The 12,503-nt window shown below is 41.0% G+C and overlaps 2 protein-coding genes across 2 annotated transcripts in view; one reads left to right on the top strand and one right to left on the bottom strand.

Moving 5' to 3' along the window:
- The window catches only part of CDC73 (cell division cycle 73), a 101,639-nt gene that overhangs the window by 38,173 nt on the left and 50,963 nt on the right, over positions 1-12,503 (bottom strand). The window lies entirely within an intron of this gene.
- On the top strand, positions 2,238-10,200 carry B3GALT2 (beta-1,3-galactosyltransferase 2). Its single transcript, XM_058030706.1, has 2 exons — positions 2,238-2,759; positions 7,419-10,200. Exon 2 carries the CDS (start codon positions 7,551-7,553, stop codon positions 8,817-8,819), a length of 1,269 nt encoding a protein of 422 aa, XP_057886689.1. The 5' UTR covers positions 2,238-2,759; positions 7,419-7,550; the 3' UTR covers positions 8,820-10,200.

The raw sequence follows: 12,503 nt of genomic DNA, 5'->3' as shown, positions 1-12,503 counted from the left end.
CTATAAAAGAAAAGGAAATTGTTCCCAAAACTTTGACTCAAAAGCTGAATCAGTCAGATGGAAAGCAGTACAAAAATCAAAGTTTTTTTCTTACTTCTCTATAAGATGAGCAAAGAACTGCTCATACTTTATTTGAAAAAAAATACAGAGAATGAACAAAAGAAATTGGTCATTAATATTTAAGAATTCAATACTCAATTTGTTCACAAGGCAAGATGACAATTTTTATACATACCTACCAACAGACAACAGCTCTGCCTGAACTTTACAGGCTACACACAAGGGATATGGCCATTTAATTAAAAGCCAGAGCTGATGTCTGTTCCCTTCTAAATTTACTTGAAAAAAGGATTCTCTTTAGAAAAACAGCCCTTGGGATTTTTGTACCTTTAATATTTACTAATGAGCATTTATAGAAAAATAAAAACAGCTCTCCCCCTTCCAATAGGTCCCAAGCTTTAGGAACCAGGTACAGTGAAACAGTAGCAAATACATTAAATTGAAACAGCACAGATTTTAATAACCATTCTGTTGAGATCTGAACTCATTTCCAAATACAAGGGAAATTAGTCTTGTCTGAAAATTGGAAACTCAGAGGCAGATTTACATGTTTGTGTTTTACCAAAGCATTCCTTCCTTCTGCCTGGATGCACTGACCACATGGATAACCCACCTGGTTTCCTACCCATAGCCCAGAGTGCAGCAAACTGGGAGGGGACTCCTGGCCATGCTCTCACATGTTTGTGTGCTCCAGCAACAGACTACACCAAATTCTGGATATTGCACAGGGCAGCAGAAAGCTTTGTGTGTCTAGCTGGGAAATGGAGTCACCTGGGCATATATGGAACATCTCAATGCACTGATTCTCAATTATTCATCAAGGTCCCAGAGCAGTAAGTGGTGCTGGACACAGCCCTCTTCTCATCCTCTACCTCCACACTGACCCCTCCCCTCCACTTTTTAAACACTGATTTGTTTAGACTGGAGGAGATAGAAAGTCTTTACTGATACACACTTAATATTTATAATTACTATTTTGGAAATATGCTCATGATCCTAAAATGTCCTCAGATAGGATCAAAGGATTTGCGGAAATGTTTATGAGGTTCAGAAACTCATGCATTACAAACAAGACTAAATTAATAGAGAAAGTTAGTGTACATAGATTATTTAGTTAGGAGGTTCTAAATCTGATTATGTTTCTAGTAAACTATCATATTATGCATCTAGAATAATAAAACACACTGACTGCCTGGGGAAGCCTTATTTCCCAGTAAGGGACATGCCCACCCCCACCACTACGAATCAGACACACCAGATAAGTCACAGTTTCTTAACTCCTTGTAAAAAAAAGCTCTAAAGAGCCAGTCATTAGCTTTTCAAAACAGAGTGGGCAAACACAGTGACTAATAAATACCTGGGTAAGTATGCTGCTAGGTCTCTGTTTTCTCAGGTATTATGGTATTTTATTTATATAGTAAATATAATAAGATGCTTCAGCACAGAAGGGTCAGTCACTGAAAGGAGAGAAATGAAAGTAACACAGGTTTCCTTAGGACCAAAAAGATAAATTTTATGACAATGGTATGTCTGTAACAGACAAAAGACATTTTAGGTTCATCAATAATTGAAATGAAGTGCCCCTGACTTTGCAATGCCAGACCATAGCAGAAAGCTATTAACAGCAGAGAGGCAGCTTAACAGCATGTGCTTATAAATCAGTGTTGATCAGCCCAACTGAATAACCTCAGATAACAAAAAGCAGCTTTTAAAGAGTAAGAATGTGTAAAGGAAACATGAGCAAAGAAAGGCACTTCTGTCTTTTCTTTGGCGTGAAGGCACAGACCATTTGTACTCCCAGAGAGACAAATGGGTTAAATCAAGCTTCAGCATTTAAATGCTTTTAATTCCCTTGCACTGCAGAACAGCTTTTGGAATATGGGACTAAAACATCTAGCATTAAAAATCTCCCAGAGAATCTAAGTTGCACGGTCAAGGAAAAGTGAAAACAATCTGTAAAAACCCTCAATTTTCCACTTAATGAACACACAATTTTGATACTATTCACCTATCAGTGTGCACGAACTGAGTACGTATCATTTATCAAATACGAGCAGGAGCCTGTAAAGCTTCCTGTCTGCCTTCGGGTTGAGTCAAAATGAATGCAAACAATCACGTGGGACTCAGCCAAGCAGTGACGTTAAATTCTGCTCTGTCAGAAGACAGCATCTGTCAAAGCCCACATTTAAACTGCTGCCTGCCTGTGCAGCAGCTCGAGAACTACGGAATGGATTTTATACACCACGATTCCGCGTTAAAACAACTCCAAACCATTTCTATTACTGCCTAGCAACAATGAAGGAAGGAGCAGAGGGAGATCCTATTACCGAAGCCAAGTGAGGCGCTCCCCGCGAACATTTCCAGCAGGAATATGGATCCTGGGGAGAGCAGAGCACAGCCCCGCATTGTCCGAGGCGCGAGGCAGCGGCTGTGAGAGCAGCCCCGGCTCCCGTCCTTTGTCTGCAGCATGAGCAGCGAGCCCCGAGCCAAGGACGCCGCCGGCCAGCCGGGAAGGTAACACGGCCACGGACAGACAGATGGACAGAGCGGATCCCGAGCGCGGCGGGCGCAGGAAGCAGGGCTGCTGCTGCTGGGGGATGTGCGCATGGTCGAGAGCATCTTTTTTGCTGAAGTGATGGCGTGCCCAAACTATTTTCTGTGGGTATAATCCTGCACCATAAATGGCCTGACCAAGGAAGGTATGTCAAACCCTTGTGTGTGATGTTCATTCGCTTGTCTGTTACCTTTTCGACCATTGCAGATAATGATCGCTCCTAATTTGCAGAGCCCTGAGATAACAGCGTCTCAGAGCAGGGAGAAAGAATTCTAGCAGGTTTTGCTCTCCCCCAGCACAATGTCACTCCCTTCCACTGACTAAATGCGGTGTTCACAGTCTGCCAAGGCTGCTGTGGCTGGAGAGGAAGGATTAAAGGGATAATGGAGTTCCCGTAATGATTGCTTTTAACTGAGAAATTAAAAACTCAAACCCCTCAAATACAGAAAAACCAGTTAGAAATCCTCTCGAACTAGGTCAGAATTAATCCTAATCTGAAGTAATCTTAAAGCATGGTAAAATGGCCATAATGTGACATATCGAGAGCACTGAACCATCAAAACAGACCACACAGTCAAAAGACATTATCTTAGAAGTCCCCTCAGCCCTTTTTACACCTGCTTTTCTGCCCCCCAAACACAAGCAAAATGTCACAAGGGCACTAGCAGCCAAGCAGAAATTGGGAGCGTGCAAAAGACTGGGCATGATTTAAACCATCAGCAGTGCAATCAGGCACCACGATTTACAAGTAACATCAGGCTCCCTGACATCCCAAAAGGAAACCTTCAAACACTACACACTCAAAATGGTAAGCACGTAACTTATCTCCTGCCATCACTGCAATTTCTGTTTAATATGAAAACACTGACTGTTTAACTTGGATTGTAAAATGACATTCCATCTAATTGCCATTCATTCCTATTTTTTGTTGAAATTTAAATACTTTGTCACTAGTGACAAAAGAAAAGGTGAGTATTTGCAATAAAAATTTAAGACCTAAATCTATAGCAATTCAGTACACTACATAAAGAAAGTGCTTATCTGCAGAATCTTCCAATAAGGCATAATAAATCATTACATGTCAATATAAATGTGCTTTCTTTGCCCAAGGCAATGCCAACATGAAACAAAACAACTGCAGCTGGAAGGAGTTCACAAAGCAAGGGATGCAGCATACATCAGACACCGGTTTCAAATCAGTTTTAAGACATTTAGAATATAAAGTCAATTGAGAGAACTTTTAAAACAACAACAAAAAATGTATCTTTAGGCAACACTCCAGGAGAAGCACACCTGGTTAATGTAAGGCATTGGTATCAGGCATTTAAAAAGCTGCACACCAAACCTTATCCCAAATACTGTTTTGTGCAGAAGATTAATGGAGCTCGTAAGGGAAGCCAGGCACATTAAATGAGGCCCAATATGCAACTGCTGTTCATCAGAATACAAACTCTGGCTGCCTTTTGAACTCTTCCCTCTAATTTAAGAGTTTGCCCACACAGCTAATCAAAATATGAAAATCCAAGACGTGTGAATAGGAAGTCGAATGCTTCAATTTTCAAAGCTGTAATTATAGAGCAGAACTGCAAGTACCAGGAACCAAAACACCAGCAGAGCACAGACCACAAATAAAAATTCAAGAGGCATTCACAGTTTATGTATTTGGCATTTGATAATGCATCAGTGACTGCTCTGCCAGGTGCCAAAAATGAAGCAGCATTACCACAAATAACATCTCCAGAATGCAGTTACATGCTACAACACACTCCCCGAGGACAAGGTGAGTGTTCTAGAGACCCTCTGCTGTACTTCGGTTTTCTTATCTACTGTCAATAGTTGGTGCCTACTCATAACCATTCTGTCAAATGGAATTTTAAGTATTTGAGAAAAAAAAACTAATGCTCTAACCCTAATTAAATAAGAGAAAATAATATTTTTATTATAGAACTAGATGGTGGGTTTAATATCTATTAAGAGTTTTATACATTGTTTTTAAACAAGACACCCTAGCATGTAGTATTTTTTTCAAAGGTGCCATTGTTGTTGCTGTATTTTCAATGCTTAACACCTCACTGTATATTTTGAAATGTTTTACACACAACTGGAAAGAAAATGAGCCCACGTTATTTGGGTTTTTCCAGTCAATAGCTCTATAAAGCTGAAATACAAATGTGGGTGCTTTCCCTATTCATGAAATGCCTTTTTAAAGGGCAAACAGAGACAGATTTTCTAAGGCACTCCTACCTTGAAAAATCAAACAACTACATTAAAAAATATCAAGGAAATATGACTTTCTTAAAATGTCTTCTGATTCTAGATCTGTCCCTCATGTAAAACTTATTTTCATATGCATTATGTAAGCATGCAGCCTAATAAAGAAAGGATTTGGCCATTGCAAGTGCCTGTGCTGGGACATCAGTGCATCAGGAAAACACAGAACCTGCAAACCCCTGCCAGTTTACACAAATATTTATATAACTTAAGATTCTCACTTTTGCCTGTTGCCTTACCCAAGTAGGTGCTCATCAAAACACTGCCTCAGATTAAAGATTAGTAGTGCAGTGCACTTTTTCCTGCGGTATTTCCATCTAATGACTAGTTTTCATAAGTGGAACAATTCAGTGTGACAAAATTAATCTGAGTTCTAGCTGCTACTCCACAGTGGAGAAATTCCGGGTTTGATTTTCTTCCTAAACGGTGAATGCATGCAATGGAACAATAATTAACCAAACATTCCCACTGCTGCCCTCCAATCAAACAATGAACTGCCGTGACATCGGGGCTATCCTTTGAACATTTCTGTTTGCTTATTACAGAGATATTCCCCAATAGCTGAGCGTTCATCTACAACTCACTGCACACTGCAGACAAACTAACAATTACGAGTTCTGAGGGGAAGCTTCTGTTTCTCCAGCAGGGAAAAGCAGGTGCAAATGGTCACATAAACACGAGTCGCATACATTTGGAGCTTATTTTCTTTTACATAAAAACAATATTTAGGTAAAAGCAGCACAAGCATGGAGCGTCAGGTTAATTCCTGTACTAGTTTAGACACAAGGGTTTATGATTTTTATAGGCACACCTGAGTCTCCGGGAAGCGGCATCAGCCCCGAATAGCTAAATAAGAAAATCAGATTTTAAAGCCAAAGGCACGAAGGCCGCCGGAGGCCCTGGGCCGTTCGGGCGCTCCCGCAGGACCCCGGCGCGCCGTCCCGCGTCACACCGGGCGCGCAGCGTCGCCCCCTGGCGGGGTCACGGGCCGGCGGCGGGCCGAGAGGCGGCTCCCGCTCATCCGGAGGGTGACGGTAAAGATCCCGGCAGTGAGTAAAATAAACATCAGGAGAACCCCTCTCCCACACCCTTCCGAAACACAAATATTCCCTTTGGTGAACAGGGCAACTCAATGTTGCATCACACACATACAGCTTAATACCCTATTATTCGACTGACATCTCAAATTACTCCCTTAGGGCGTTAAACTCTGTAATTTCCCATGTAACATATCACTTGGTTTTTAAATGCACAAATTATTCCAAATATTGGTTTAAGAAGATAGTGAAGCAATTAATAAATCGCATATTTCTATTAGGAACAGCATTTTCTATGGACTCTTGTTCAACTGTCATCCTTTTTTCCTATACAAGACCCTAGGGCCCAGGAATAAATTAGAGCAAATTGAAAATCACAAACGAATTGCTATTGTACAGTGAAAGTTCATTTACGAGATGATGTGATCAGCTTTTAATATGCAGCATCATGAAGCTGCCATATTGACTCTGCTGCTGAATATGAACAAAAATTTAAGAGAAAATGAAGCACAGACTACTTTGGCACTTTTTCCTACAGCTACAGCTGCTGGTCAGAATACTTGAAATTTCCAACTACTATGTGCAGTACTTACATATACTTTTATAGAGGGGAAAAAACCCAACCCAATATCATGATCATCAGATCGTTGGCCAGAAACTTAGTCCTGAGCAATTTTATTTTCTGTTAACATGATCACTACCCAAGATCTCTGTCTACTCAACATCAAGAGCTTAATTTTAACTCAGCTGCCTCTGAGGCTGGCACCACAGCACAGTGCTCCATCCAATGTTTTCTCCAATGCAGAGTAGAAGGTGAAAGGTGCCTGAGAAGTGACCAGGAATGTCATCTGCACTAGCATCTGAGGGCTGTGCAGTGAGCTTACTGGACCCTGAAAATGAATTTTGACAGGTGCATCTTCTCAGTGCCCTTCCTTGCACAGTGGGGCTGGTGGAGCTGTGCCAGGCAGTGTCCTGTGACTAACACAGCTCTGCCATCGCCGTCTGTCCCACCACCAGGCACGGCGGTCTGCAAAAAGGGCTGGAAAACTGTCAGCCATCCCAGCCTCTGCATGTCAAATCAATTTTAATTAATGCCATTAAACCTTCCATCTGCCAGCAAGGCTTTCTCATTCAGTCCTTCTCAAACACTCTACAAGGATTTCACAGCCAAGGATATGAAGCTATTTACATCTGCTTCACACTTTTTCCTGCTAATATGATCCATTTTCTTTTTGCCTCTTTATCTTTTGTATCCAGAATGTTTGTTGAAACTTTTACCAAGCAAAAAGCATTTTTAAAAGCTAACAAATCAAGTTAAATCATAAAACAAGGTTGGCTTTTAGCCTCAGTCAAATCTTATTTCCATTGACACGGGCTGTTCTTTGAAAAAGTAAATTTAACTCAATTTTATGTTTATATCTAGTTTCTATTTGTAACCGTTTCTATTACGAGTGTGTAAAACGAAAGATTTCTGATTTTTTTTTTATTCTTTGCAGAGCGAGCCATTTGCAGACAATTGCTCAACTCAAAGGAAAATGAGTACCAAAGAATAGCAGTGGATTCTAAACCAATTGGAAAAGCCTTTTCCTTGAGCATTGTCTCACATCCCATCACTGGATCCTTACAACATGCTGCAGTGGAGAAGACGGCACTGCTGCTTGGCAAAGATGACCTGGAATACCAAAAGGTCTCTGTTTCGCACCCATCTCATCGGCCTGGTCTCTCTGGTGTTTCTTTTTGCCATGTTTCTGTTCTTTAACCACCACGACTGGCTGCCAGGCAAGGCTGGATTCAGAGAAAACCCCATGTCTTACACCATCCGAGGATTCAGATCTACAAAAAGTGAGACCAACCACAGCTCTCTAAGGAACGTGTGGAGAGATGCTGTGCCTCAGACACTGCGGCCTCCGACAGTCACCAACCCCAACAACACGGATCTGTCCCCACAGGGAGTCACCGGTTTGGAAAACACCCTCAGTGCCAATGGGAGTATTTACAACGAGAAAGGCACTGGGCACCCAACTTCCTATCATTTCAGATACGTCATCAACGAGCCTGACAAGTGCCAGGAAAAAACCCCTTTTCTAATACTGCTTATAGCTGCAGAGCCAGGCCAGGTGGAGGCCAGACAAGCAATTCGACAGACCTGGGGCAATGAGAGCCTGACACCTGGCATCCAAATTGTGCGGATTTTTTTGTTGGGCTTAAGCACCAAGGTAGATGGATACCTCCAGAGAACCATCCTTGAGGAAAGCAGACAGTACCACGACATCATTCAACAAGAATACTTCGACACCTACTATAATTTAACTATAAAAACTCTGATGGGAATGAACTGGGTTGCAACCTACTGTCCACATGTTCCGTATGTTATGAAAACTGATAGTGATATGTTTGTCAATACTGAGTATTTAATACACAAGCTTCTGAAACCAGAACTTCCTCCGAGGCACAAGTATTTTACAGGTTATTTAATGAGAGGTTATGCACCTAATAGGAACAAGGATAGCAAGTGGTATATGCCACCTGATTTGTATCCAAGTGAACGTTACCCTGTATTTTGCTCTGGAACTGGTTATGTTTTTTCTGGAGACTTAGCAGAAAAGATCTTTAAGGTCTCCTTAAGCATCAGACGTTTACACTTAGAGGACGTGTACGTGGGGATCTGTCTCGCCAAGCTGCGGATTGACCCCATGCCCCCACCCAACGAGTTTGTCTTCAATCACTGGCGAGTTTCTTACTCCAGCTGTAAATACAGCCACCTAATTACCTCCCATCAGTTCCAACCCAGCGAGCTGATCAAATACTGGAACCACCTGCAGCAGAACAAGCACAACGCCTGCGCCAACGCGGCCAAAGACAAGGCCGGCAGGTTCCGCCACCGCAGGCTGCACTGAGGGCCCACGGCACGTGTACAGAAACAGGGACACCCAGCAGCCCCAGTTCTGAGCCCAGCACACAGGGCAGGAGGGAAATTATTTTTTTAAGTTAAAAAAAAAATTATAGCTCTTGAGTATGATGAAATTATAACCAAACGGTTTTCCCAGCGAATTCGAGATTAATAAAAAAGACAAGATGGTATATAAGGATTTCTGTGTTAACATGCAATAATAAGCATGCACACTTTGGTGGTACAATTGCTGATTCATGTGCCAGTAAAATGTAATTGAGCATATTTTCCACACTAAAATTTTTATTTTAAGGAGTGCATTCATAGCTCTAGTTCTCTTCCATGTAATTTCTTATTATCCAGAACTGCTATGACATGGAAAATTAAAAACTAAGGAAATGCACAAAAGGCAGATCAGTTTTACCTTCAAATGCCACATGACAATTATTATACTACTTTAATGTATCACACATTTAGCAATGTCACGATTTAGTAAGACACTACCAATAAATCCTAAAGCACTAAGAGTGTACTCCCTTGAAGTAGGTCCAGTTTTCAGAAGTTTGCTTATTTGGTTTGGAAGGAGAGATAAATGAAATAAAAGTTGCAAAGTTGCTGTGTACATTGGCGTCAGAAATGCAAGTGGTGATCTGGATGCAACTTTCAGTCCACAAAGAACTGACTGAAAGTTACTCCATTCTCTAGAAATCACAGGGCAAGCTCCTAAGATCTGGTGCCAAGTAACATTCATTCCACTTGGAACCTTCATGCAAATTCATTGCATCTGCTATTAATTTCCCTACGTAACTTCAAGGCAACTCAGAGGCTGATGAGAAATGTAAAATGTAAGTTCCAGTCTTGCACCATTCTTGACAAAATTGCATTTTTTGCAAAGCAGGAGAAAATTAATCAAACATGTTGTTTTGCTCTTTCCTGTCTGACAAAAAGCAAGGCTCAGCCAAGTGAAAGCACATCTGCTGGAGAAAATTAAGCCCTACACCTGAGTTTATAGGTGGGGAAAACTAGGTCACAATAAGATTGAGAGTTCCAGCCAACAAGATGGGCAGGAACAAAGCCTAAGCAATTTGAAGTCACAACACATACCACTGAGAACAATTTGAGAGAAGTGGGTTAAATCTATTTACAGGTTTGCAGTTTTCTAACAAACAGAACTTTTAAAGCTTATTTTCCAACTGTTACAGCAGAGTTGTATCAAATTCAGGTTATTACTGCTTGTCACAGTGCCAGGGTAAGCAATACCCACCTCTGATCATCAGCAAATGATCAAACTGCAATTAGTTTTCTGTTTGACTGGGACTTATTAATTGGAGAAAATACAAATATTTGATGTACTTTTATTATTTAATAAAATTGATTATATTTATGGTCTTAAGATTTTACTTTTTCTGGGAAAGCTGCTCAGGAAGAAAGAAATTTCTAACTTTAGCATTACTAGATTTTTCTAGTGTTCCCTAGTCCTTGAAGCCTGGTTTTCATGCACAGTACAGAGATCACAGCAGGGTTTTCTCCTCTGTAATGAGAAGGCAAATCATATTACTGACCATTCTCAGCAGCTCTTCTCAGGGCTGTCTGTCTGCAGGAACTCTCACATGTGAACAGACTGCAAGGCCCGGATGCACCTCTGAAACAACTCCAGCAGGTCCTCCAGAAGGTGGAGATGGGAATTTGCTCAACACCATTTTTTTGGTGATCTTCCACTAAATTTTTTCCTGTGTTGTATTTGGGGTGTGCTAATTGTAAATTTCTGCATTTTCATCACACCTGAAGTAACAGAAATGTCTGGTTTTGGGGAAAACAAACACCAGTAAAAGTATTAACTCTCTTCTGCAGAGATTTCTCTGACTAAACTGCAAGTTCATACACTGGGTTTACACGATGCCTGTTGGCATTCATGTGAGAGAGCTGCCCAGGACAGATGTTTGGGAGTGTGCTCTCAGCCCCCAGTGCAGGTCTCCCCAGCCCATGTGCTGCTGGCTCCCAGCTGGAGGCACCTGGCAGAAGGGCACTGGAGCAGGCTCTACCCTGCAGTGCTAGCTCCAGACCCCAGAGTGGGTGTGGGAACCAGCTGCTGCAAGGGACTGAGCTCTGGAACATGTCCAATGCTATAAGTGGCCCAGGACACACTCCAGCCTCCTGGAGAGGACTTCAGCCTGCTCCCAGCCCTTGGCATTTTCCAGCTCCACTGTGATGCACTTGATTTTACCAACTCTGGCTAGTTTTAAATGCTCTTCTGGCTCCTGGGTGTAGTCCAAGAGGTTAATACTAAATCTTAAATAGTTTGGCACTGGCATCATCAAGTTTGGCAGCCAAACCACCTCTTGGGTACTGGGCTTTGGAGCTCCTACACGATGTTGATCTGCCCTAGCTTGGCAGAACCACAGCACAGTGCCCATGAGTTCAGCATACCAAACCTCCTGCTACTCACAGGACTAGTGAGGTGCACCAGAATGCTAAATAAAAAGCCATTATTAATGCCCTTTTAAGGGTCCAACGTGATTTTTTTAAATTTGTATTAATGTTTGGGTGTAAGTTGAAACCACTCTATAAACATACTTGAATCCTTATCAAGATGGTCAAAGGCTACTAAAATCATTTGCATCCAAGTACTGTTTTCTTACCCAGTTTGTTGCAAAGCTTTCAGAAACAAAAGGGAATCATTTTGTGTGATGAAATATGCAATTACAGAATGAACACTACATTCTTTTCTCTGAATGTTTTACTGTTTTCTAGCTTGTGTTTAAGCTATTTGCTCACTCTACTAGAATATAAAAACAGTTCATGTTAAAAATAGTGCAATAACTAATTATATCATTAAAAGCCTGGACAAGTTCTCTCACTTCCTTTCCCCATACAGCAAGAAAAAAACATTTCTCATTACCCATAGCATACAAACTTGTAGCTAAAAACTCTAACATGTCTGCAATGCAGTAAAAAAAAAGAATATAACTATTCATTGAATACAGAAGTACAAGAGTTGGTATAATACTTGCTTTAAATGTTTTTACTTCTCTGTATGTCTGCTTCAGGATGAAAACAAATATAAAAAGTCATAATGGCTCAAAAGCTAGGATGGCAGAAAAAAATCGTGACATTCTCAGCACCAATATTCTGGCAAAAAACAAATCTTAGAAAAGTTGGCCTGGTAACAAGAACCAGAAATTGGAATTCCATCTTTTTCCCATATTTATTTAACTTTCAGCTTAACAAAGATTTACGCCTGGATACTATAGAACCAAAAGGAAGTCCCACAAAAAAAGTTGTTATTGAACAACAGAACTGTTCCTTTCACGTCTCCAATCAAATCAGTGGTGTGAGATATTTGCACATCCCACACCAATAGAACTAAGAATGCAAAATGTGCAACTACAGCTTTTGGTGTAGTAGAACTGATCCCATCCCCAGCCCCTAAGAAATCTTTCATAGGTAAAGTTTGCAGTTGTTCTAAATTTTAAAAATTACATGTCAAGGTACTTCCAAGCATCAGTGGTTGTTCTGCGAGAAAATTCAGTGCCCACTAAGATCTTCACTTAAATTTATAAACTTAAATTATGGGATGGCAGTGATCTAGAAGAGATGAGACAGACTGCTTTTCAGGTTAACCTTACTAGAACAGCAATTTAGAATCTGCTTTTCTTTGCAGTGCAGTAATATTAAATGTGTCAGTCCTCAT

Source organism: Melospiza georgiana, chromosome 9 (assembly GCF_028018845.1).
Source record: "Melospiza georgiana isolate bMelGeo1 chromosome 9, bMelGeo1.pri, whole genome shotgun sequence".
Classification (NCBI taxonomy): Eukaryota; Metazoa; Chordata; class Aves; order Passeriformes; family Passerellidae; genus Melospiza; species Melospiza georgiana.
Note: the sequence above shows the minus strand (reverse complement) of the source record. Positions and strands in the feature narration are given on the sequence as shown.

What these genes read in the sequence shown, in the direction of transcription:
- B3GALT2 (XM_058030706.1), top strand. Translation starts at nt 7,551, where the DNA reads ATGCTGCAGTGGAGAAGACGGCACTGCTGCTTGGCAAAGATGACCTGG.